Source organism: Toxotes jaculatrix, chromosome 19 (assembly GCF_017976425.1).
Source record: "Toxotes jaculatrix isolate fToxJac2 chromosome 19, fToxJac2.pri, whole genome shotgun sequence".
In the NCBI taxonomy this organism is placed as follows: domain Eukaryota; kingdom Metazoa; phylum Chordata; class Actinopteri; family Toxotidae; genus Toxotes; species Toxotes jaculatrix.
Window position 1 is genome coordinate 2,665,319 of NC_054412.1, and position 27,845 is coordinate 2,693,163.

Below are 27,845 nucleotides of genomic sequence, written 5' to 3' on the forward strand. Positions count from 1 at the left end.
TACCAAATTACTGGATGTGTTCAGACTTTGTTTTTTAAATGAAATGACAATGCAAACCACTCTGGTTCTTAAAACTTTTGCATAGTGCTGCAGTATTTCCTGCAGCACCATTGCTACAACAATGCCGAACTCCATTGAAAACTTTAACAGTGTGGTATTATTTTGCTTATTGGTGACAGCCAATATTTTCAAAGTGTACACATCATCATTGTGGAGAATTAAAGAGGTAATCTGGTAAATTCGGCGAACACCTGATGTCAATTAAATAGTGGAAGAACGAATAAAACAGACGTCTGGAATTTCTCTAACGAATTAGAACCAAGAGTCATCATTTGTGCAGAAATTCAGACGTGTTCTCTGCAGATAAACGCCTCATTTTATGTTTAAAGAGTAAATAGTATATATTAAGGCATTTCGTTTTATGTATCGTCACTGTTGTGTAACGTGCGTACCCTGACATTACACAAGCCCGATGTTTACGTTAGGTAATGTCGCTCTTATGTAGCTAAGCTAGCCTAGCTAGCCCTCAGTGTGCTGTGGGAGTGTGTTGGTGCCTCTGTGGGTTCAATGGTCTCCTCCTCCAGACTTCGTCTGATTTGGCGTCATTTTGTAAACAGTAGGATGGGAGACATGGCTTCTAAAGCCCAGATGCCGACTCCGGAGACAGCGTTGCCTGGGCGGACTGACAGCATCAAAGTGTCCGGTAAGACTCACTGAGCCCGGTTAGCTTTAGCATGCTAGCGTCTATAGCAACTTATAACTTTATGACAACAGAGAGTGACTCGAAACGCAGTCTGCTGGTCATCTGTGCTTAACGTTTGCGGCGTTTCCTTCCTCACACGGCAGGAAAAGCCTCAGTTATTAAGTACAAAATAAATGTTCATTTAGCCGTTTGCACCTGCTGTTAGGATCATGTCAGTGTGCTTCCTCAAACCTGAAAAAATACAGACATAAATTCAAAAACAACAAACTATATCAGCCTGTTGCTGGTACAAGAGCGAGAACAAACTTTTACCTCAACTTAAGCATCTGCTGATTCCATACTACCACCCCCCAAATTCACCACAAATGAAAAGTCTGCAAAGTAAAAAGTGAATTTCATAATCAGATAAACATCACACTTAGCCGTAAAGACACAATGAGGCATCTCTCAGCACAGATCTGAGGGGAAACATATTGCAGGGTTCAAATTATTTATAGAAAACGTGTTTCAGATTTGTATTGGTATTGCTGTGGTGAACCAGTTACATTCATACAGTTTTTCAAAAGTAATATCTGTTGTATAAATATCCCAGTATGCCCTATAGTACGTTTTTTTTTTTGCACAGCTAGGGCTAATTTGTGTAACATGTGTCACAGTGAAGAGGGTCACTGCAAACTGAGAAAAACAAAGTTCAGTGAGGTCAGTGCAATTAGAAAACATTCTTGCAGTCATAAACAATAAACACTCACACAGTCACTGACATTAGTAGCAGCATAAGTAACAATGACAGAAGAACATATCTATAAAACCTAATAAAACAAGTGCAAGCTCAAAAGTATTATAAGATAACTACGATACTAAAATAATAGTACCAGTCCACAACAATCTATAAAACCTAATAAAAGAAGTGCAAATTCAAAGCATTATTAGATAACTAGGATACTAAAATACTAATACCAGTCCACAACAAAATAATAAATTATAAAAATAATAAAATCAAAATAAACTGGTCTAAAGTACAAGTTCTAAGGTGTTAAGAAGGTGGACAGCACTGGGATATGTGCTGGTCTGGTATCTGGTTGTTTTAGTCCTATTGCTCCTCAGTCTTTTGTGAGAGGACAAAGAGTTAAAAAGGCAGTTTGCTGGATGGGACAAGTCTGATAAAATCTTGAGTCCTTTTCTCTTTAATCTGGTCTCATAGATCACAGGATTTGATACTTTAATTCATAAATATCAGTATTGACTTTTAATAATCCATGCATCTGTTGATTTGTTTATTTATTGTGAAAGATAATTGTCGCTCTAAACATGCAAGTGACTGAGATAACAGAGTGTATATGTATGTGAGAGTTTTCTGTGTGCATAAACAGACTGAAAGCAGCCCTAAGTTGGCAGTCAGGGCAGTTGGCACCAACCTGGACCCTCTTCACAACAAGTGAGGGCGCTGAGTCTTGGCACATGATGAATAGATCTGCACTGGCACTGAGCAAAAGACCCAACACTGAAACACTCAGGCACACACACACGCACTCACTGCCCTTTAACATTTTAAAGAGAAAGGTGACTAAAATGAGTAGAAAGTGTAAAGGTTGTGTGGTGAAGACAGTGTTGGGGATACTGACTCAGTGGTATTTGAGTGTTAAAGAGACAGAGAGAAATTGTAGTTAGCAGAGTTTACAGAATAAAATGCTTGAGTGATTTTTAAACGACCCTTTTAGATTTAGTTTGATTGATTTACCCTAAATATTTTTAATATTTTAGCTGGAGTGGAGTGGGTTGGACTGGGGGAAGGAGGATGTGGGAGTGGAGGGGTTAGGAGGGCGGGGGTCCACTGCGAAAAGGACGATCGGGATGGATGCAAGGGTTCAGACAGAGTGGCAGACATGCTGGAGGATCGCCAAAGCTTCTCGGGAACGCTACCACAATCGAGAGAGACGAAGAAAGAGCGAGGGAGCAGAGAGGAGAGGGAACAGCCATGCCTGGAGTGGAGAGACTTGGCAGGGCTTCCCCTCCTTTGTCTGTCTGGCTCAGGGCTGCAGCGCCAGAGGAAATCAAGAAATGTCCAGGCATGGTGGTGGTGGTGGATGGGGACGGGCTCTGCCTCGCCTCCGAAAATACGAGAGAGAAAAGTACTTCCAACGGACTGAAAACTCTGCTTTTGTAAGGGAAATGGGAATCAAAAAAACAAAACGAGCGATTTTAAATGAAATTCCGCATCGGAGCGTTTGGACCCGACCAGATTTCGGAGACTAATTGTAAAGTGACCACAATCTCATAGGCTGACCTGCAATTTTAATGATAACAGAGAAGAGAGTGGGGTATTTGTCATTTTTGGAGAGCTGAACAACATCTCTGAACTGGACGAGGAGGGATGTTTGACTTCAGTGAGTCCACCAGTAGCCAGAGGAAGGCCAACCATGCACCAAGCAAGAGGTCTGTGTATGAATGCTTCTTGGGCTTTGAAACATACAGAACATTTGTGTTTAAGTGTCTTGGCAAAATATCAATTTAAGTGCGAAATGTTCTCATACAAGATGAAACGAAAAGAGAAGTCGGGTATGTTTCTCGTTAATCTGAGGATTTGGTGTTCCTGGAAATTGGTCTACAGGATTCAGAGCAGGCCAAGCCGGGCCAGACGCCTAAACAAAAGACAGAAAGTGTGGCTTTTCACATTTTCTGACTTCTGTAATATCTTTATGCAGTTGACTTGGTTGCTTTTGAACTGTGACCTTTGATAGACAGGACTCAAAAGTGAATTCTTGACTGTGGAGACAGAACTTGGGTTAAGGTTAGACAATAACAAAACAGTCTCACCTCAAAGGTCCATTTAGTTCTGGAGCTTTTAACCCTATCACATCATCTTCATCAGTAGATGGAGTTTGCCCTGCTGTTGTGGAACTGTAGATGTTTGAATTTCAGTTTTTGTGAGCAGTTAAAGAGCTTCTTGTCTTTGTTTGCTCAAAAGTTTAGGATTTCAGTTTATTTATGGCCTTGGAAAAAGCAGTTCATCTAAATAATCTCACCACAGTGATTTAGTAACTGTTGTGGAGCTTTCGATTGTAAATCATAGATAGTAGGATCATAAATAATGAGTTCAAGGTTCCAGCCCATATGATGTCCAAAGAGACAGATACATAACTCAAATATGATTTTGATTAACTTGCTACTTTAAAGAACATTAAGTCCATTCTCACAGATATATACATACAACCGTCTAAAAGAAAGATCTGGAGCTCAGCATCAAACTTCATTCCTTTACTCACCAAGAGATGTGGAAAGCAGTGCTGATCCGAGCTCTTGTTTTGCTTCTGCTCTTCTCTATTGCTTCTTTTCTTCAACTGAAATTAGCATGCTAACCAGCTAGCTCCGGCCTGCCTGTCCTGCGTCGTAATACCACTTTGCGACAGTGAGTCACTGTATCGTCCGGTCTGCCCTCAGTCCGACATGAGAGGATGAAGAAGTAGTGCTGCCCAGAGGGCGTATTCTAACTTCTAACCTCACGTCGTGTAAACGCAACGATGGCTGAAGCTCTTGGCAAGCGACGGTTATCACCACCGCCACCCGCTCCAAGCAAGAAACGCACACCTTTAAGATGTCATGTAACTTTGTCAGCAATCTGGATATTGGACACACGAGTAGTGAAATAAGTCATGCACAGGCATTTTTTGAAAATGAATCATAAGAAAAAAAAGCTTTCGGTCATTAGTGCAGTTACTGGTTCAGTTAGCTGATGCTTTTCTCAAGTCGCCAGAGTCAGAGTTCTTCAAATAGCTTGTTTTGTCCAACAAACATTCAAAAGTCAGACGATATTCAGGTAACTGTCACAGTATGACAGAGAAAAAAGTCAGATACATTGGTAAAGCTGCAGCCTTGTTTGGCATTTTCATTTGAAAAACATTGGAAACGACGAATCTGTTATCAAAAATAGTTTCCAATTAATTTTCTTCCAACTTAATAGTCAGCTGATCTTTTTTCAACCACTATTTTGTTCCTTCACCTTCACATTCCCAGACTGTCTGAACCTGTCTGTCTGAACATTAATGGCCTGCAAAGATTTTTTTTTTTTTTTTTTTTTTTAATATAATTCAGCAATGAAACACAAAACAGAATTTATATTGTAAGTTGGGCTGATTGGTGATCTATCAAGATGCAACAACAGTAACAGTAACAAGAGTAATGCTTGGTCTCTCTTTACTCATCCTCAGTAACATTAGTTTGCAACATGATTATGATTTTTACTTGTCCTCTGATGTTACCTGGACATTTCTACTTGCAGCTGTCCCAATATCTCACTCCACCCTCTAAACGTCCACCCTTCCCTCCTGCTCACAGATGGAAAAAGATGAAAACAAAGAACTAATGAAGAAGTTAATGTCATCCTCATCGCAGCTTAATGCAGATGTGTTCAGACATCCAGCAGCTGGTGTGTGCAAGTCTTTTAATTAGCAGGTGTACTTGTAGGTGTAAATCATTATTATTGCAGCTTGCCGTTTGGAGAACATGCAATTTTGACAGAAAATATTTTTTAGAGAAGCTTCGAGGTTGACATAAATATCCAGAGAGATGATATGCTAATAAGGATCCGATTTCAAGGCATAAAATTTATTTAAAAAACAAAAAGTTGTTTCTTGGCACCACGCGCTGTGAGCTGGAGGCAGCCTCTCAGCTGAAGCCAAGAACCTTTGGCCAGCCCGCGGCAGCTCCAGCTGCAGTCCAAGTTAAAATCTCAACTTAGCTTTAGCTGGTAAAAAAGTAACAGTGGTGATGATTTTACATAGACATGCTAATTTCTCGTTTTTGCTTGTTTGTTGTTCTTGTTTTTGCTTCTCAGAAGCAGAGAGAAAGTGGGAGCGCGTTACAGTGAGAGATAACTGATCTAGCGGTGGAAAAAAAAACATGAGCTTTTCAAAAATCAAACATTTGCTTCCTACAGCTTCTGGTGATGTGATGTGATGATGTTCTGCTTTTTCTCTATCATTATTGCATCTTCAAATTGAACATCTGTGTGTTTTGACTGCTCTGACAAAATAAGCAATCTAAAGACGTCGCTTATTGCAGGGATTGCATTGTTTGTGACAGCTAAAGGATTAATGGATTGATTGATTAGATAATCAGTACATTCATAAAGTAATACGGAGATAATAACAGCTGCAGCCTTGTCTAGTACACCAGAAACTTTTCTCTTTCTCATTTAAACAGATACAAACCATTTGGGTAAAACATTGACAATGCCTGTAACAAAGAAGTTGCACCTAACATGTACAAAAGTGGCCTATTGATGTTGAGTAATATCAATCCTATTTTTCATAAAAAGGTCTTTTGTTTTACTCTTGTAAACACTAGAGGAAAAACATTAGATCACTTTTTTAGATCAGTCAGTTGCATAATGTTATAATATTCTTGCGTCCACATATTTTTGGCTATGTAGTGTCCTGGATTCACAGATCAGGTGAATCCAGGTGAGGCTGACGTTGTACGGTCGCGTCTGTCCGTCCGTCTCCTGTACAAGTGAAATAACTGTGCAAGGTTATCAGGTTCAAACTGGCACTCCTCTATCCATCAGCCTTTGTCATAGCTGTTACCACGACAACACGGAGGGATGCCAGTGAATGAATGAATGAATGCGTGCGATTCCATCAGCGGGGCTCTTTGTTGTTTACACAGTGGTCTGATGACCTTGACGGCAAAGTGACGGAGTGAATGTGACAGACGAGGACAGAGGTGAAAAGATGGAGGGAAACTGAAACAGAAGAGGCTAACTGTGTAGTGAGGAGGTGCTGTACAGCAGATAGAGATTTGACTGATACCTAAGTCCGAAGTCACCTCTGTAAATTCATCACATGGACAGATGAACAGCTCTGAGTAAACGTTCATGTCTCTGTTTCTGCTGGTTGTAAATGGCTGTTTGCTAACACACATTTTCTGATTAATTTTCACATTTTCATGATTAATGAGGGGAAAGAAGATTAATGAGATTCGTGCAGCTTTGGAAACACGTTAAAATCTGCACATAGTGACATTTACTTGGCCATTTTAGTCCAAAATTATTTGTATCCGGATTCAAAATGGGTTTTCTGCAGTCTTTTTTTTTTTAAATAAGAGGTAGATGACAGTCACCAGCCAAGTTCTGATTATTAATTACAGTTTGTGGCCAATTTGCTGTCTCACTTTAAGTTTTCTTTTAAATTTGTCTTTTGGTTTCTCTCCCTCTCCGTTTCCTCTTTGCTGAATTGATTCTGCTGTTCTGAACCAGGTTTACTTCCATGTAAATTACGTGGCCTTTCACGACTAAACACATCCATGCTAAAGCGCAGACTAGAAGCTTTTACTCCACAAAATGTAGCCACAGTTTTAAGTATTAAATACAGGAGCCATTTGTTTTTTTACAAGGGAAGAGATAATAATGTTTCACAGTATGATGAAGAGCTCTCTGCTCAACATATCATAAATGTATTGATGTTAATAAAAGCCTGTGCACACGTTGCCGTAAACAGTCTCTGGCCTTGTATATTAAACATGATTTACAGCCTAATCTCGTGTTCCAGATGCCAGATATCTCAGAAGCATTACAGCTCTACTCAACTGTCAGCGTTTTCCATAAAGACATACAGTATGTGTGAAAGCCAGAGAGCCATTACTTTAACATACAGATGTACGCAGCAATTTTACAGATTCCATGTTTGAAAGGGTCCAATCAGTCCACCATCTTTTTAAGTGCAAAGTGCATTAAGTACTATTTCCTGCCCCCCTCCCTCCAGACCACACGCTGTCTCACTACTAATGGCTCTGAGTGACTGATCGAGTCAGACCCTCAGGGAACCCCCCCCACACACACACACACACTGTGGTCACTTATTAACCCCCACAACCACTCTAACCACACACATAGCTGTCAATCAAGAGTTTTAAAGGTTCAGAGAAGATGAAGAGAAGGAGAACAAAGCAGGAAACATATAATTCAGTATCATTATACAGTATGTGGCAAAATGCACTTTGTTGACCAGAAAAATAGAAACCCCAAATCAGGATTTCTCACCATCCCCTTGCCCGAAATAAAGACTGCCTCCACTGACATAAAAAAATTATATTTTTCTGAAATAAAACATTAATCTCAGTAAAAAAAGACCAGATCTGCTATTTCACACAGCACTGATGGTGAGATGAGACATGTCAGGATTGAGACATAACAGTGACTGTGTTTTATGTCTGTTTTGCTCTCGAGTTGCAAAGGAGGAGTTCTCTGTGGTGTCAAGGGTCATTGAAGTAAAAGTTCTGTTCATCTTCTGCATAGACGAGTTTAGGTGACTCATACCTGCAGCACTCAGAGACTCAGATGGACACGAAATTCGGTTTGAATCATCAGTAAAAAAGACAAACAATTGGACTCGAAAATATATGTTTAGAAAACAAAACATGAGTTCTAAGTTGAAATAATTAAAGTTGGAAACTGTAGCATGAACCTATTGTATTGTCACATTATCTGAGAGACTCCTGTGTTTCTGTGCCGAGGAACATTGAGGAAAGAACAGGAATTAACAGCTGTCAAACCTACAGTGGATGCAACTCTGCATTAAAGAAGAACGTTACAAAGTCAGGAAACAGAAAACCTTTTCAGTTTCTATCGTTTTTGGCACGTTGCTCTGTCAGTCACAATCAGAGCTTCAGTGGTTTGAAGTTCAGAAGTTTTCACGTGAATCATTGAGTTTGATCACTACATGCTGACAAGCTGATCTTATATTTTCATGTCTGCTCGTCATCATCTTTTAGGCTGTAGTTTGTTGTTTCTAAATTTTTGTCTATCGCACCTAAGCACCTCTTCCACAACAGCCTTATCTGTGACATGTGAAGCCTGTGTTTTTTTATGATATCCTGCACATTTGTGATTCTGCAGCAAGTACACGGCTTCCTTGAGACGTCCTGCGTGTTGTGAGACCAGCACACGAGGCTGTCGGCAGCAGAACAATAAGGATAACGCTGATGGTTGTAATGATGGGCAGTAATAAAAATGACGATGGCAATCAGAGCAGCTGATTGAGAGGCTCAGATCGAGGGAGAGAGAGATACTGTAGCAGGGAGAAATAAATGGAAAGAGAGACATGGGTGGAGGAGGGAGATGTAAAGGGAGGCTGATAAGAAAGGGGGAGCAAGAGGAAGATGAAGAAACCAGGCAATCAGAGAGAGAGACAGAGGAGGAGGAGGAGGCGAGGGTGGGGGGAGGTTACTTTGTAGATTTAATTGCAGTGCAGTTGAGGCAATCTTTTCTGTGTGTGTGTGTGTGTGTGTGTGTGTGTGTGTGTGTGTGTGTGTGTGTGTGTGTGTGTGTGTGTGTGTGTGTGTGTGTGTGTGTGTGTAGACTCTCCAATCTTCCCCTAGCCAGACATTAGCTGCAGTGTTCATTTATCACTGTCAGGTCTGGAGCTCCAGGGGGAAGAGAAGGGGGAGCCCTGTACATTCGGCCCAGGTTGTAGCACCTCTCCTGGCCTGGGCAGCGCTGTGAGGCCCTGGTCTGGTCTGCTGGCCTCTAATATTCAGTAAGAAGAACAGACTTAGAAAATCACAAATATTGTTGACACAGATGGTAAAAATAGATTCTTAGCCGGATTTCTTTTATATATCACTGATAATATTTATTGATTAATCTGCTAATTAGTCGTTTCGTTTATAAAACGATCCCCCACATAATTTCCCTCAGACCAAAGCATCACACCCTCATATTTAAGAAGCAAACAGACAAACAGGAAATATTTTGTCGCCATTCTGGCTCTAATATTTATACATATATCTGTGTATATACATGACTGTGTATGTTTTTTGTAAATATTATTTAGTTTCTCCTTTTTAATTTCTTCATCTTCAGTTTCTTCTTCTTGGACTTTGTTCTTGTTGTAAACATGATAGTTTAAGTAAAAATAGATGAAACAGCTCCAGGCCTTAAAGCTGTGACGCAGGAGCCTGACTCAGCACTTTGTTCACAGTGAGCTGTGTGTGCAGGGTGACGTAAAGCTGCTTTCTGCTTTATCGTGGATAAGCAGAAACGCGGTGAACCTCTCACCTCTTCCTTTAGGCTGATATAAATCTTTAGGACGCACAGAATCAGAATCGGTGTAATGACGCAGCGTAATGTCATTTCACAGCAGTGGTGCTGACCCGTTTGTTCTGTCTTCATCGAGTGTGTTTTCTCACTTTCTGTGTTGTTTCTGTGGTCTCGCTACAGAAAATTAAAAAGTGGTGGAGGATGTGATGAAAGGACATGAAGATAAAACAGAGAGCACGCCGAGTGCTGATTGGCTGATTCTGCAGCAGTTCTGCCTGCCTTCACACACATGTAGGCCTGAGCTGAAATAGAGCAGCACTAATGGAGTGTGTGTGTTAGTGTGTGTGTGTGTGTGTGTGTTAGTGTGCGTGTGTGTTAGTGTGCGTGCATGCGCCACAGATGTCGCCATGGATAAAGGCCTGTTCTGTGATCAGGCTTATTATTGTGACAGGATTTAGGGAGCTGGGGAAGAGACTGGGAGGCAGGCTGGTTAGTCACACACACACACACACACACACACACACACACACACACACACACACACACACACACACACACACACACACACACACACACACACACTACACAGTGTACCTAAAATGAAGTGGCTCGCTGTTTGATGTGAAGTGTCCTGAAGTGCTTTCTAACCTTTTTCACTGCTCTTTACTGCCAAATAAAAGAAAATTAGTTTTCATCATAAACAGTCAGGCATTAGCTTTTGCAGTTGAGATAAACATCGTTTTGCTTATGGAAAGAAAAAAAAAATCTTCCTCTATTTAAGCAACCGCATTTACCGTGTGGGGGTCTGATGAAACCGTCCTCCTGAAGTCTGAGTGTCGGTAACATGTAGTGTTTCAGTAGAAGTTCCTGTTGTGCAGCCTGATACTTTTTACTTTCAGCTGCACTCCCTGAGCGTTTCTGTGACTTTATTCTGCTTAGAGAACTAATGCAAGGTTAAACAATGCTGTGAAGCTACAATAAACCCATAGTCTTGAGTTTCACACACACACACACACACCCACACACAGAGTTGCATTCGACCCCACACAAGAATATGAATTCAGTTAATCAACAAGAAGCGTTGTTATCGTTCCCAGTGAGATAAAGGCGACTAGAGAACAGGCATTTCAAAGGAGCGCCGCTTGAAATAATTACTCTCCAGAAAAATGCCGCTGTATATACAGAATGTGTGTTTGTGTGCGTGTTTGTGGTGTGTGTGTGATAAAGATAACTGCAGAATATTAATGAATGCCGTTGAGGTATTCATTTTCTATTTCTCGCTTTCATGTGTTGAAATGATTTATCCCTTGTTTTAGCCTCATGTTGTATTTTACCATTTTTCATTTTATACTTTATTTATTTCATTTTGAAGTTGCTGGTCTGACCAACGTAACACAAAATTAGCAGAAAATGTATGGACAAAGGATGCAGGAGGAAAAAGGCCTGGTAGCGATTCTTACAGTGGGGCCTTTACAGTGATATCAACCGTCATTATCTAAGAAAAGTGTGTATGTTTCAGTGGGAAACAGACGACAGGCAGCTGATTTGCATCTTCTGCTGCCACCTTTTATTTTTTATCTTGTTCTCCATGTACACGCACACACACTCTCTCTCTCACACACACACACACACTCTCTCTCTCACACACACACACACAGAGCTGTTACACTCATTAGTATTCTGTCTGGACTTATTGTCTTTCCCCACTGACATTTACATTTAAATTGTTTATCTCTCTGACTGTGTGTGTGTGTGTGTGTCTGTATGTGTGTAGCCAGTAATGAACATGCCTTCACTTATCCCTGAAGGCAGACATTACTAACACACACAGAATATAATGTGAGAGGAGGGGGGGGAGGAGGAGGCGGCAGAGTATTTGTACCGGTGTTACGATGGTCGATCTTAAATTTTCATTTTAAAAACATGGAGATATACAGGTCGTTGAAGGCTGATGCTTTTTGGAGCAAACCTTAGTTTGTGCTGATTTTCAGCAGATTTAAATTCACCCGTGAATTCCAGGTTGTCTACATGACATGAAAAAGCACAAGGTGTCGTATAAATGAGTTGAAATTAACGACATCATGTTGACGTCATGGTCAATCAATCAGATTTAGACAGCCTTCCTCACACATTCATCACAAACCATGATACAAAGAGAATGCTGATATTTATAATATTTCTTTTTATCCAAACCGATGGGATGTGTCTTCCTTTTTCAGTGCAGTGAGCTGGACCCACAGCTAGTACTGTGCACAGTCTGACAGTGCCAACAATAGCGATGCTGTATGATGGAGGGTAAATTAACGGGACTGTAAAGGGACTGAAGGTGAGGAGCTGCAGTCATTTCCTCCCCAGCACCCAATCAAACCTTCCTCCCTCAGAATACAGAGGAAGATGAGGATGTGTCTCTGAAGTCTGTCAGAGAGTCGACCTGACACTCGCTGCGGGGTGTAAGGCTGCTCATGTGATCAGACAAACAGGAAGGACTCGCAGAGGTTCAAATGATGTGTGCGTATTTTATGTTTGTTTTCCAAGTTGAAATCATCTTGAGTAGAAAATGTAAAATTCAAACGGATGATAACTAATACATTTTTGATGCTTGTGTGTGTTTGTGGGTTTGGAGTGCTGCTGATTGGTTGGCTCTATCCATCTGGCTGCTATTGTCTATAGGCATGCTTGCCCTCATGACAGTTATGCTACCATGCATGAAGATTGTCTGTGTGTGTGTGTGTGTGTGTGTGTGTGTGTGTGTGTGTGTGTGTGTGTGTGTGTGTGTAAAGATGGGGGAGGATGTGAAGAGGGAAGATCCAGATGTTGGGTTCATCCTTGTTCTCCTCTACCCCATTCCATTTATTTTAATCCATCTCCCTCCCCCACAGCATTGTACAGCAAGCCATCTGCACACACACACACACACACACACGCGCTCGCACACACAGACACGCACGCACACACACACACACGCATTCATACACAAAGCTTCCAGCATGCTAACGCTGATGCGTGTTAGCTCAGCCAGGTGGCTGGGTGGCCTCAAATGGTCCTCATGCACCTCTGGCTCTGTGCTGATTGGAGTGAATGCAGCTGCTATGAAATTATGCAGAGCTGCTCACTACTGTTTAAGTGGGTCACTGTGTGTGTGTGTGTGTGTGTGTGTGTGTGTGTGTGTGTGTGTGTGTGTGTGTGTGTGTATACCTCAAATGTGAATTCAGTGCTGAAGTTTGGGTTTTTGTTGGTGGTGCAGGATCAATAAAAATCCAGTGTTTGTTTAAAAATACTGTTCTCCCAGATGATGGTGGTTTATCAGCTGTTTGGACATTGTTCCTTTGCGCTGTGGCAGAATTTTACCTCTGTGAAACTCGCTTTACCATCATGATGGAGCTGTTACCTATATTAATCAGTGTGGGTTTCAATAGAGTGGAGTACGGAGAGAGAATTTACTTCCTGAATGTTCATAATGATGTTTCAGAGGCTTTCATACTCTGACAGGTCTGTGATTCTGGAGGAAAACTGATCTTTTATACAATTTAAACAGTTATTTGAAAAGACAATGACCCGTTCTTAGTCTTAGCTTGCTATCACCTTATAGCAGCAGCAGAAAAGAGATTTGTGTGTAGTAATCAGTAAAAGCGAAGCTGATATCTTTGAGAGGTGGAAGAAGCTTCTACAGACTCCGTTTGATTCTGAATCTTAATGTTCAAAATCTCTTTTTCTTTCTCACGTTCTCCTGCAGCCAAACACGATGTGAACGGGAACAGGACTGTTCCACCTTTTCCAGAGGGGACAGAGATGGTCATGTTTGGTAAGTGTCTTGTAATTTAGTGTATGTAACACATTTGACATTGCATAGAGATTATGCTAACAACATTTTTATTCAGTTGTTCATTTTCAAATTGCTTGAACGGGTAAGATGTCTTAATGTCTGTGCAACTGTGTCCTAGGAGGACAGTGACTAACGAGTGACTCAGGCAACAATGCCTGCATTTTGTTTTTGAGTTAATCAAAAGGGCAGCTTGTACCAGATTGCATTCTCAAAAGCAAACATTTATAATGGACAGAAGGCCTGGCTAAGCAGCCGAGTATCTGCTCTGTTCGATGGGCAACGGGAGGAGTCAAAGACGCTTTAAAGGAACGTTAGTTCAGGGTCAGAGAGGGTGTGAGGGTTTGGTAGATTTAAATGGACACAGCCTGTAATATGAACTCTTATATACAGATGAATGTGTAGGTTATCTTAATCTGAAGTAAAGAGGTTCTGATCTTTTCTGTCTTGTTGTCTGTTAAAATGTTTTGGGTGTTACAGGCTGATGTTCTGTTGTTCATCACAGGCATGGGCTGTTTCTGGGGAGCAGAGAGGAAGTTCTGGAGACAAAAGGGGGTTTATTCCACCCAGGTGGGCTACTCTGGAGGATATACACCTAACCCCACCTACCACGAGGTTTGCACAGGTAGCCTCTGCATACTGATACACACTCACACATAGTGTACCTGGCAGTGTGTTGTCAGCAGAAAGTCAATAGATGTGAAAAACAAGACACATAAACAGAAGAGTGAATCATTTTCCCTCAGGCCTTATTATACCGGGGCATGGATTAGGCTGCTATTCATGCCTGACCACTCTGAGCAGAATGTATTTATGTGTGTGTCTGTGTGTGTGTGTTTTTGTGTATTTCCGTGTGATGCGTGTCCAGACCTCCCAGTGATTCCTCCAGCCAGCTGGTAATGAATCCATCATTAGACCTGCATCACCACCTGTCTCTCTCACTTTCTAACTTAGTTCTATTCCTCCGAACACAGTGAAAACAAATATCTGTCAGACATTATGAAAAGTTTACTTGATTAATTGTTTTTTCAGGTATCTGCTGCCTTCACTGTGTGTGCAGGTGCACACACAGTGAAGGCATACATACACTCAAACACAAGTGCTGAAGACAGCAGGAGGGTTTTCAGAGTTTTATTAGAGGAAAATATGGATCTACTACTGAAGCTGTTTATGGAGTTTATTCTAACTCTTGTGATTTTCATGTATAAACTCATTTATAGGCTAAATGATTAACTGATTAGTTGAAAAATATTCTAGATGGATAGATATTGATTAAAAAAACTCACTCTTGCTGTATCTTCATCCATGGAGCGTGCATTGAGCCAGTTCTCTTGCATTTCTCTTCCACTCTCTCTGTTTTGGTGAATCTCTGTAAAATAGCTCATAAATACGTTTGAAATGCTGGAGAACACAGGCTGAGTGCGTGATTTTTGTGTTATGCAGCAGAGGAGGAACAGTTCACAGAACTCACAGGTCAATTTGTCAGCTGGTGTTTGGAGTCATGGTGGAGTACGTTACGCAAACAGTCCTGGACTCTTATTCCTACGCGCTGCAGAAATCCAGGACAGTTTCTCATCACTTCTCTGCTCAGCCGTGGACACACATCACACTTTACAGCCCCCTGTCACATTTGCATACCTGCATACGCTTTGTAATATGTATACTGTCTAACACGTATGCATTCTGAATGTCCTGTGAATGGGAATTGTTTTAACACACGTTTGCCCGTCATTTCACTTTTTCACTTTTGTTTGTGTTTACCGGTGAGACTTTGTCCCCAGTCTGATGAAAAGAAGGTGTCTTTAACTAACTTTCACTAACTTCTCTGCTCTCACTGTTTCTAAAACAAACATTTGTAACAGGAACCAGATCTGAACCCGGTTTGAACTCATGGATGTGTGTTTTTTTTAATTAGCACGGTATCTTGGCAGATTATTGAAAGAGGGCGCTTGGCTAAATTAAGTGCTCCTCACACCTTCACATCTTCAGGAGAGACAGAAACAAGAGACTGATCTGAATATTCATCGTTGGTTAAATATTTACACTCGGTTCAATGCGGGTTCAAAATGTGGGCATAAAATTTGCATGTGTTTTATTTTTGAAAAATAAAAAGAAACTTAACCTGTATTACTGGGTTTAAAAACAACAGTATTCATTATTTTCCTCATCTTCAGTGTTCCTCTCACTCACTGTGTTCATCATTATGTCTTTTCAAAGCCGTCTTCTTCCACTCACAGGAATATCTGTTTGTTTTTACCGTTAATAGCTGAAAAAACTACAACACTGGTGCTTGTGTTGGCTCACAGAACATCTGGTGTAGGGCGCACATTCAAACATCCAACAAAACTCTTCCAACAATTTATTAGTGGCAACTAACCATGGATGACTGGATCATCAAAAATAAGGAAAAAGGAAACTTTACAAAGAAAATATCAGTCTTTAGTGTTGGACAGGATTAAATTAACGATGGTAAATAAGGTCATTGTAATTCTTGCTGACATTTACATACATCTTCCGGCTGTGCAACACAACACAATCCATGAAATGCCATAACAACTTTATGCAGTGATAAACGGTTTATGTTGAGCTTACAGCTCGTTTTGAAGTCAGTCTTTGCTCTCAGTGTGTCACACTCAGCTGTTCATGTTAAAATAGTGACATAATGAGAATGTAAGGTAATTTGGGGGTTAAATGTACATTAAGTGAACAGAAGCTCTCTGCAGCTTTATTTTCTATCCTGGTTTCAACCACGACTTAAGTTGTCATCCTGTCCAAGATGAATTTATTCCTGTGAGATCCGCCTGGTGAGGCATTAATTTAATATCGACCTCTGCTTTGTCTTTGTTCGCCAATATCTACCATAGGAATCCATAACTCCTGATATTAAAAAAGTAATAAGACAGAGAGTGTGAGAGAGAGAGAGAGAGAGAGAGAGAGAGGAGTGGAAGTAGAAGGAGAGACGGGAGGAAGATGAGGTGCAGCGTAATGGGTCATACTCATTACCAACACCAGCTGCTATCTGTCTGTCTGTCTGCAGGAGTCATCGTTTGTTATCGTCGAACATTAAAATTAGCCTTGGAATGATACGGGCTTTTTAAGGACAGGGCTGGGTTTTTTTGCTGTTTTCATTTTGACTGATTCCAAAATATTCCAAAATACTTCCAAGTATTTTGAGCTTGGCAGTTCACATGTGAACTCAAGGTTCACTTACTTCTTCTGCAGCGTTCAACCATTGGAGCTGTTGGACAGGAAGTTTGAACATCTAAGTCCACAACAGCTTAACAAACGAGACTGTGTCTTTGGTCAATGGTCTGAACGAAGCAAGTATGTGGACCTTGAGCTGAGTCTATTTTCAAAGACATGGCCATGAATTCAGCCTGCAGAAATGGGGCAGTGAAAATCTCACATATTGTATCTTTACTTAAAGGTTAAATAAAAATATTTCTAACAGTAAAATGTTTACAAGCTGTGAAGGGGAAGGACCTCAAACATTAGTGATACAAGTGACGTTGGTAAGACTGACGCTGTGGTCTTTCTCTGTGATTCTGACACATGAACTCACAGGTGTATTTTGCAGGTAGGACAGGCCACACTGAGGTGGTGAGAGTTGTCTTCTATCCGGACCAGATCAGCTTCCCCAACCTGCTCAAAGTTTTCTGGGAAAGCCACAACCCGACTCAAGGTACCGACTCACCCACAGCCACACTCAGAACTACAGGAACGTTTGTTTTTTAATTTAGATTTTTTTTCAAAATTTTGCTGCAGCATAATGAATCATCAGTGTTTCACCTCATCTCACACAGTATGTTTCCTTACAACACCCGAGAGGGAAATCTCTAAATAAATGTTCTGTTGTTGTGCAGGCAGTGAGGCTGCAATGCTCACCACACACCTGGAAACAAACTTGTTGGATCAGAAAAAGTGAAGAGAACATGTGGTTGTTCTTTATCACTAGTGGGCACAACATGTAAAGCTCAGCCTAATGGTGGCACCAGAAAAAGTTTTTAGCTAATGTAGCACAGATGCATGTTTTAATATAAAAGCCAGGGTCAATAAAAGTTCATCACCTGCACTTTTCTAAATCCAGACAGGTAAAAAAAAAAAAAATCACAAAGTCATTAGTATTTGTCCTCTGGGGATCATAAATATCTGTACCGAAAATATTTTACTTCTGACCAAAGCGTGTGATTGACAGATTGACAGATCGACCGACGCACACAGCCGTCCCCAGAGCCACACACACCAGCGTGGCTAAAACCTTTGAGCCAACAAAAATGTTGTGGTTGACGGGCTGACGAGCTGACACAGAAATGATGAAAAGATACGTGATGAAATGATCAGATCGCAGTAAAAAAAAAAAAGACGACGTTCGGCTCTGCCAAGACAGACGAGTCATATTTTTGGAAATGCTGGCAGCTGTTGTTTTCAGATGATGTGGTGTTCTCTCTGCCAGGATGAAGGCACCTCATGTCAGCTCAAATCCTCAAATCTTGATATTCACTTTTTATTTGTGTGTGTGTGTGTGTGTGTGTGTGTGTGTGTGTTCAGGGATGCGTCAGGGGAACGATGTTGGGACCACATACCGCTCTGCCATCTACGCCTACACAAAGCAGCAGCTTGAGGAAGCTTTGGCGTCCAGAGATCAATATCAGAAGGTACACATGTCCATCAGTCCCTCAGCTTTTCATCATCACTCTTTCATCGTCCATCCACCTCTCTCTCCATGTCTCCTTTAGTTGGTCTCTTCTTTCCTTCACCGTCCTTTCTTCTCTCTCTGGCCCCATTTCCCAGCATCCCCCTCTGCTGCACATCTTTATTTCTTTCAGTCTCTCTCAGACAGTCTTTTGGCGGCAGCAGATGAAAACTCAAACATAATGGATCTGTGTGTGTGTGTGTGTGTGTGTGTGTGTGTGTGTGTGTGTGTGTGTGTGTGTGTGTGTGTGTGTGTGTGTCGTTTGCCGTATAGACCCATATGCTTTTCTAAAGTGAACACACTCTCACAAAAGATGTCCACACACTCCCTCTCTCGAAGTCTCTCCTGCTGAGACTTCTGCACCACCATCCCACCAACAGGGCTTGTTGCCATGGAAACTGACGAGGAAGAGGTTACTCTATTCTATTCTTTTCTTTTCTTTTCTATTCTGTTCTAGTGTAGTCTGGACTTCATTAGTCCCCTTTCTCTCCATTTCTTCCCCTGGTTCATCCCTCCTTTTCTTTGTAAGACCTTGTTTCTCTCAGCAGGATTTGTCTCTTAGAGTCTGTTGAGTAAAATCCTGGTTCCTTGGTTCAAGCACTTTAGTGGATGTGCAACTGTAGAGCACAGGATCGGCCTAATGGTTTTAGTTATGCCCTGGCTTTTTATGTGTAAGGTGTAGCAGACAAACTGAGAGGTGGAGAATGAAGGTGGGGACAGCTTTGAATATGAGCTGCCCTTCATGTTAATGCACTGTTAAATTTGGTTTCATTGGCTTAAGACATTTGGATACGTGTGCTTATAAACTCTCTTTATTAACTTTATGAACTCGTTCGACCTTCATTGACTTGTTAGGATTTGTCATTAGGAGTTGTCAGCTGAGGACGTTTCCAGAGCTGATAAACTTTCTGACTCTTCAAACTTTGTAGTAACACTCAGCTAATTGTTGCCTACAAAGCAGGGGAGGCAATAAAAAGATATCAGAGCGCTTCGAGCTTGAAATTTCCACTGTCCGAGATGTCGTTAAGAGATGGCAGTTAATGGGATTTGTGGAAGTTAAAACAAGATCAGGAAGAAAACTTTCAGATAAAACTGGGCAGAAAGGTGAAGCCAAACCTTATGACTGCAAACACGACACAGGAGCGGTGGTGCACTGTTCCACAGCGGGGTCAAGTCAGTGTCCGAAGTCTGTAAAGCAACATCTGGATCAGCCCGGGTTGTTTTGGAAAACAACTGCTGCGGACAGATGAAGCTAAATTGCAGCTCTTTGACCACAATCATCAAAGGTGTGTTTGGAGAGAAGGAGGAGCAGCAGTTGATGGAAGCAGCACCTTAAACATGGAGCTGGAAATATTCTGCTCTGGGTTTGACACAGGACACGTTGCACAGACAGTGGGACGAATGGATTCCACTGAATATCAGCTAATTCTGGATGCAAATGTCCTGCAGTCAGACAAGACAGTGAGACTGGTTTGTACTACACTGATCCAAAGCAGACCTCAGAATCCACCATGAGCTAGCTCAGGAAGCGCAGGCTGGAGGTTTGGGAACGACCCCCATGTTTCATTGTTTTCTGTGTGTATAACTTTACACTTCACATGCACACAGAGACACATCTCTGTATGTGTGTGTGTGTGTGTGTGTGTGTGTTTAATTAGTTATGGCCAGAAGCTTTTATCCATAACAGTCATAGATGGACAGATGCTCACAATCTCTATCTGTCTTTAAATTGTGGTTGTTATCCCACAGACAGACGAGTAGATGGATCAGTTCTCCTCATCGAACATCGAACCACCACATCTCTTCATCAAAATCTCTCTAGGTTTTGTTTCCTCTCTCGTTTTTTTTTTTTTCTCACCAGATTGCCTCCCCCACCCTCTCCCATCTGTGTGTGTGTGTGTGTGTGTGTGTGTGTGTGTGTGTGTGTGTGTGTGTGTGTGTGTGTGTGTGTGAGCAGTTGGCCTATAGCAAACACAGTCCATGCCAAACCATCTGGGCCTTAAATCTGTCCTCCACAAAAATCGCTTTAGTTGCAAAACTAACACACACACTCCAACAAACACACACACACTCATATACATACACTGACTGTTGGGGTTTGTTCACATTATGTTTTGACTCACTTTTTTAAAAATGTTTTTAACTTTATATTTGGTCTGAGGTCCTCTGTATCTTAAGTTTTACACAAATAAGAGCGTTTCCGTGCCAGAGACGACGAGAAAATTTCAATAATTCAGTGTTTTTTTTTCTTTCCATGTTGAGAGTAGACGCTTCACTTCCCTGCATTCACTTCATAGACTTTACTTGTATTTGTACTGTCCCATCTTTGAAATATTAATGATTTTATGCTCCCAAAAATCTTGGGTGGAGTCTCTCTCGTTGATGAAGCTTTCGTAGGTGGCTTTCATTCCTTTGTCTCTGCATCCACAGTGGCTATAGCCGCTCATGCTAACTGCCCACTTCCTCCTGTTCTTTCCAAACAAGCTGAAAATGTAAAATGCATCACAGCACAGAGGATTTTCCCAAGACATGCCGACCAGACACTTCCTGAATTCTTATTAATATCCACTCTGATCCTCAGAGTCTTCTCTCCCCTTTCCAGCCACGTTTCATACACCAAACATAAAAAATGTAAATGTAAGAGAGGAAGAAGAGAAATTCAGACGGAAGAGGAGAGAGAGGAAGTTAAGGTGAGGAGAGGCGATATAAAGCGATGGGAAGGTGAAGAAGAGAGAATACTGTGGTTAATTTGGTGTCAGGGTATTGACTATGTTCGCTTCGCCGCCTGGCTTGATTGTATTGTTCACACAGAGAGTGATTGGGGAATTTGGTGTGTATGTGTGTGTGTGTGTGTGTGTGTGTGTGTGTGTGTGTGTGTGTGTGTGTGTGTGTGTGTGCAAGGTACAACAGCACTGCAGATAATTACCTTGCAGGCGGCTGGCAGTTGTCTGCAGCATGAAAGGAGCCTCCCTTTTCTTCTCTTGCCTCCTACCCATCATTAGGGTGTGCACTGCGTCTAAAATGGCAGGTGGAAGTGGTAATAGTGTGTGTGTGTGTGTGTGTGTGTGTGTGTGTGTCTGTGTCTGTGCTTGTGTGTGTGCTTGTATGCTTGCTTTATGTAATAATGTGTGCTTGCTCAGTGGGTGCAAGCATGGGTGCTAAAGCAGTGTGTGCTCATTGTTCTGGCATCGCTTTCTCTCGATGCACCTCTCTGGCTGCATTTTCTTTTCATGAACACTCATATATCTACTCCTAAACACCAAACAGCTGCTTTCCTTTCCTTTTTTCTTTTCTTTCCCGTTCCTCTTAGTCTATGAAATCCCTCTCTAGCGCTTTTCACGTGCCAGCTTCACCTTTTTTTCCATTCCATTTTTTCCTCCCTCTCTCTCTCTCTGTCTCGTGGGTGCTTATCAGTGTTGTTCACGTTTCCCTGCTTTACCAGAGCAGTCAAGGTATTTGCATTCCAAATGAGCAATCTACTTCTCTGACATGCAAATTAATGGACGTGAATTATGCATTTATAGCGGGTTGCTAACACAGCAGAAGGACCAGCCCAAACAAACGCACTGAAACAGTGAAAAGGCAGGGCGGGCGTTTGGGGATGCCATCAGACCAGTGTAATGGAGAATGCAGCCATTTTGGGTATGACAGGTAGAGTTGGATTGAAGCCAGTGCTCATATTTCTAACTTATAGCTGATTCACAGCCGTTACAGTGGTTGTCAGTGGCGACCCAGAGAAATAACACATCAAAACATCTCTAGAAATTTTGTCAAACCACTCCTCAAGTGTAATCTACAATAAAACGTATCAAACTATCATCATTGTGCTAATTAATCACTATTAAGTATATTATACCTGCGTTCAGAGTTGTGTAGGTAATAGGTGGCAAAGACGTTGATAAATAGATTGTGCTGCAACAGAAGTTTGAGACATTTTTGGGGATTTTTTTTTAAATTCTGTGGAATATTCCTTTAGAATTTACACTGCAAACAAGAGTTTCGTAGTCTGCCACCATAGTCTCCCAAAAGATGTGATTAGACAGCTGCAGCTCTGTCAGAACACTAGTTTTAAGGCTTGGACATACTTAACAAGATTAGTCAGATTAAGTCACACGGAGACTTTCGTGTGGATGTTTCTTTCTATGGTTACGTGTTTATTTTTCTCTGGTACGAACAAGTCTCCTGATAAAAGTTGGATCAAGCAGTCAGCTTGCTGTTGGACATGAGTTTCAGTTTCTCTATGAGCCTGTGTGACTCACAGTTTCACAAAACTCCTTTTTTTAATGCATCTTTGGCTGCAAATATCTGCACATAGGGTAAGAAAGCAACTTAGTCAAGTCCTCATATCACAGCATGGGCAACTTATGTGTTAATTTTAATATATTCTCCCTTGTTTTCTAAAGTGTTAAATGATTTACAATGGTTTAATGGTTTAAAGTGTAATGTCTGCTCAGAAGGTTAATATACAGTGAACCAGCCTTAAATTCCTACAGTCCACGTGTGTGGACTAAACTTCCAGAACAGCTGAGGTCTTCTCAGACTCTAAACTGTTTTAAAAGCTAAAAACCTTGGTTTTTATCGGCTGTTTATTTCTGTACTTTAGTATCGCTTTATGTCTTTGCCTTGTACTATTTTTGCTTTATTTGATTTAGTTCTATTTTAAGTCATTTTATCTTCTCTTTTTTCTGTTTTTCTCTCTTTCTTCATTTCTTTGTCTTTGAAAGTTGCCGCATAAATAAACCTGTCATCTGTATGTAAAAATCCAAAGTGCAACTGCAACAGAAAAGAAAATCCCATTCTGACTAACTGCTGTGCTGAACCTCCACACTACGTACTCAAATTAAATTGTGGTGTCAGTACAGTCATGGTGGGAAATCTTCACAGGAACTGATGAATCAAACAGCAGGGAGCAAACACTCTGTCCATTAGAAGCTGAACTCGCCAGCGTTAGATCTTTTGTCTCTCTCGTCTCTTTGGTATTTTCTGCTGTAAAAGCATCACAGATCCTCTGGGTTTGTCTGCTGACATCTTCTTTAACAACTTCACTGTGCTGACGTAAATGAAGTTAAAATGGTTTTCTAACAATTACCTCTCACTAACTATTAGAGGAAGCAATGTGTGAAATTACCCAGCAGCAGAGCTTTTTAGGTCTGATTGTGTTTGTATTAAAAAGAAACCGAGATCTTGTGAGTATTTCCCCCAGGAATTCGTTCCAGTTTGTTCCATTTCACATTAAACGTCTCTGCACAATGATGCCATCACACTTTTTCCCATACTTACATCTACCTTTACGCTGTTGTGCTTTACTGTCCCTGCCTTTTTTTGTGCCAAATGTATAGATTTGTATAGTTGTCAACTATCATACAGTGTTCAACTTTACTTGTAAAGTTAAGTATGAACATTATGTCTCCATATGAAGAACAACACAGAATTTAATCCAACAGAAGAGTAAAAGTAAGGAGAGTTAAATACCAACAGATGGAATTTTTAGAAAGCCAGAACGATCATGAAATCAGCTCCGAATGTTGGAGCTTCAATCCAAACATCTAAGCAAAGCTTTTACCAGCTTTGAAAATCACATTTTGTTAAGGCTGTGCGGCCTGTAGAGTCCCCCTTCATCCCAGAGGAGGGGCTCCCCGCTGGGGCCTCAGGTCCAGGCCGGCTCCCTGAGGCCTGCACGACCTCTGGCTCTCTGGCTAATGAACAGGTGGAGGGAGGGATGATGGATGTGTCCAGAGAAGTAAACACTGGTGACACCTGTGGTTAGATGATGTATGGGGTCCAGTCGCTGTCATTCACCCTGTGATATGATGGATATGATGCAGTTTGATTGATTATGTATTTAGAATCACCTGATCAGATCTATGCCGGACGTGTCACTATATTTCACTATAATATAAAAATAATAATTGGTAAAAAAATTATAATAACTGACACTATTTAAATATTATTATATATTATACATATATTATTATTATCAAGATAATGTTGCTTCACTGTTTTTGATTAATCTGAAACGGTTTTATTCATCATCGTAAAGAATTTCGACAGCGATGAGGCCACTCAGGCGTTCATGTGCATTCTTATTAGATCTGTGTATAAAACATTTCTGTGAATTATCACGTCGAAACAGCCCCATAAGCCGCATAATCACAGGATATGGAACATATAATTAAGCTGTGAATTATAGTACGTGATTTTTTTGCAGTTGAGTACTCAAACTTAAATGAAGCACCCAGTTATTAAATGCTTAACCTGAATACTCAGCCAGTCAATGAAGCATACGCATTAAATTTTTAATCAAATAAATGTGGAACGGTATCGACAGTATCATCATTACGGCCGGATCAAAAACAGCAGCCACAGTATCAGATAACGTGGGCCATTAAGAAACACTGATGATGTCTGACTCAGTCCAGACTAGGTTCTTGGACAGTTGCAATAGCAATATTCAATTTAAAATAAAATAATAGATGCTATGTTAAAGTGCCAAGTCTGTTTAGTTCGAGTAGGTTTACGTCGACTGTGTGAAGAATAAAGCCCTTTAAACACACAGCGCCCAAACTGAAAGGGCTCAAAAGTAACGAGACAGTTGTCTGCAAAATGTTTCTTGGGGGCAGCTGTGTGTTGTTGTAATGTCAGTTCATGCACACAAGAGATCACAGGTGGCTCAGAGCTGACTGAAGAGCGGAGTTAAAGAGGTGGCCATGCAGGTGAAAAAGATAACGAGGCTTTAAAAAAAAGCAAGAATCTGCCAGAGAGATGTCAAAAGTTGTTGGTTTGAATCCAGAATCAGCAGTTTGGTACATCACATAAAAAAAGCTGGTGCTCAGAGGAAAACTAGAAAATGGCAGAAGACCTGGTTGGACTGAGGAGCACAAGTGTTGTCGATGAGCGGAAAATCATTTGCATTGTGAGAAACCGCTTTGACTTCACTGCAGGTCAAGAAGCCTCTCCAGGATGTAGGCGGACATGTTTCCTTGCCAACGATCAGGAGAAGACTTCATGACAAGAACCTCAAGAGGCTTCAGCAGGAGATTCAAACCCCTGTTAATCCTCAAAAACCAAAGTTCACACTAACATACAAAAAGAAACCGGCAGAGTTCTGGAAAAAAAGTTGCATGAACTGATGAAACAAAAATCTACTTCTGTCAAAACAGAAAAGAAAAAAGTCTAGAGAAAAAAGCAAAGGAGGTCTATCTACAGGAGAAGTCTGTGCTCAGATTCAGCCAAATGCACCAAAACTCACCAAACAACGTTTCACGGTTCAGCAGGACAACAATCCCAAAAAATACAACCAAAGAATCCAGAGAGCTTTTCAGGGATGAAGAGGTGAAATATCCTCGACTGGGCAAGTCAGTCACCTGATCTCAGCCCGACTGAGCTGCAGTCCACCTGCTGAGGACCAGACTTAAGGCAGAGAGACTCCACAACAAGCAAAGCGTGTGGTGATGAATGTGGGTCACAGACTTCAGGCAGTCATTGGCTGTGAAGGATTTGACACCAAATATTATTTCATTTATTATTTAGTTTGACTCAATGTGTATCTGTTAGTGTTTATGAACCCCTAAACTATTTTAAAAATTGCATTCATCATGATATTTGAATACCTGAAAATACTTTTAACATATATACGACTTCTAAAATTGACTAAAAGTATAATCACCAAACACTGTGGTGTAGTCACTTCAGAGGCTTTGGGTTTGGATCCCTTTCAGTGCAGAAGGAGTATTTGTAGCTGTCGTGTGAGGAGGAAGAACAGCAGCTTTGCAGATAAAAGGCAAAGCATGTAAATGTCAAACCTCCACCCTCCATGACATGATCAAATAAGATGCTTTGCTGTACACATGCATGCACACACAAGCTGAAAATCACAGCAACACTCTTCCATCAGGAATGAAAGTTTCATAAGCGAGCGCTCGCCATTTCTCTTTGTCTTTTAATTTTACCCACACGCCATCTGGTAGAGTAATTTTTATCACAAGGAGGAGAAGGTGCCATCACCAACTGATTCTGCTGTGAATGTGTGTGTGTGTGTATGTGTGTGTGTGTGTGTGTGTGTGTGTGTGCGTGTGTGTGTGTGTATTGTCTGTTTTTGGAGTTACCGTCCTGCCGGGAGCTACACACATGCTTTGCATAAACACATTAAACCTATTTCTTCTTTTTTCTAAGATGCTAATTAGCAGTTCAGCTGAATGTCAAACGATTCTTGTGGTGAAGTTGATTTGATGCAGCAAACAAATGCATTTAAGAAAATAAAGCTATCGAAACAAAACCAGGATATCTGCATTTATTTTCACCTACAATCCAAAACTAAAGGGCAACTCAGAGAGCAACACCTCAGCACTGTAGAGACCAAACAGAACTTCACTTCCCATCATACACTCTGATTTTGTTTATATCCACGTAAATCCATAAATTATCTGCATCTTTGTCGCTGCTTCTTCCAGGTTCTAACGGAGGAAGGTTTTGGTCCAATAACAACAGAAATAACAGAAGCCAAGCCGTTCTATTACGCTGAGGATTACCACCAGCAGTACCTGAGCAAGAACCCTGACGGATACTGCGGCCTGGGCGGGACAGGAGTCTCCTGCCCAATAGGAATCAAGCCGAAGTCTTAGATGGCCAACAACAACCAAGAACCACGTCTAATCTGTTGAGTGAGGATGTTATGGTGGAGAGATTTTTAAGATTTAAAATGCTTACGGATGCAAAAAGCTTTGGTTTTTAAATATGATCATATCAGGTTTTTGTACCTTTAATGATGTATTAAGGTGCATGAGTGTAATATGTAAACTGCCTCACACCTGTGGACTTGATAATGCTAATATTCCTCAGTCTTAGGACCACGTTTTCCTGCTGAATCTTCCTGAAAATAACTACTTTTGGTCAGGACACACTGATTTTTGTTCAGAAATGTGATGACTGTGCTGCAGTAAGGACACACTCCTCCAGCCTGATGTGACCCAGTGAAACACAACATAAACTGCAGTTTAGAGGCTGATACAAGCTGTCAGTCCTCTCATCTCTCTGCAACTGGTAATCATACCAGTGCCTGAACATGTATGTATATAGACTGTATTGTAACAGTGATGCAGCACTTCACAGCCTGGGCAGATGTGGTACAGTTTCATATGTTAGATACATGAAACTCTGTATAAGCTAATGCACTCCTGTGAGACAGATGCATAAAATGAAGAGAATGAAATCTAGTGAAAAAAAAAATAGTCAGCTCCCACACAGTCTCAGCACAAGATTTATTTAAGAAAGCATTAAATTTAGTTCTGACAGACAGTGTGTTGTAGTCCTTATTTCGCTGGCTTTCAGCTGCAGATGAAAATAAAGTGTTTTAGCTCAGGTGGCTTCATAAATCATGATTATTTAAGAAAGGGTTGCTCTGAAACTGATGCTGTTTGCTTTTTCAAAATCCGTTGAGGAATGAAACATATTAAAAGTTGGTGAAATCAGAAGTAAACAGTGTCTTCTCTGATTCCTGATTCCTAACTTACAGTACAGTGACTGTTCATTTCATACAGTGTAAAACCCCTGTGAGAGATGGAGAAGGTGGTGTGTGTGCACAGAGCACAGGCAGGTT

At 41.1% G+C, this 27,845-nt stretch overlaps 1 protein-coding gene across 1 annotated transcript; it reads left to right on the top strand.

Moving 5' to 3' along the window:
* Nucleotides 1-489: 489 nt before the first annotated feature.
* msra (methionine sulfoxide reductase A) lies at nt 490-27,714 on the top strand. Its single transcript, XM_041063673.1, has 6 exons — nt 490-703; nt 13,471-13,539; nt 14,063-14,182; nt 17,135-17,239; nt 18,106-18,212; nt 26,701-27,714. Exons 1-6 carry the CDS (start codon nt 568-570, stop codon nt 26,869-26,871), a joined length of 708 nt encoding a protein of 235 aa, XP_040919607.1. The 5' UTR covers nt 490-567; the 3' UTR covers nt 26,872-27,714.
* The last annotated feature ends 131 nt before the right edge of the window (nt 27,715-27,845 follow it).

Bases quoted from the DNA above. Each gene is read 5' to 3' on its own strand.
- msra (XM_041063673.1), top strand. From the start codon at position 568: ATGGTCTCCTCCTCCAGACTTCGTCTGATTTGGCGTCATTTTGTAAAC. The intron at 13,540-14,062 runs GTAAGTGTCTTG...TGTTCATCACAG, and splicing joins GACAGAGATGGTCATGTTTG to GCATGGGCTGTTTCTGGGGA. The intron at 17,240-18,105 runs GTACCGACTCAC...GTGTGTGTTCAG, and splicing joins AAGCCACAACCCGACTCAAG to GGATGCGTCAGGGGAACGAT.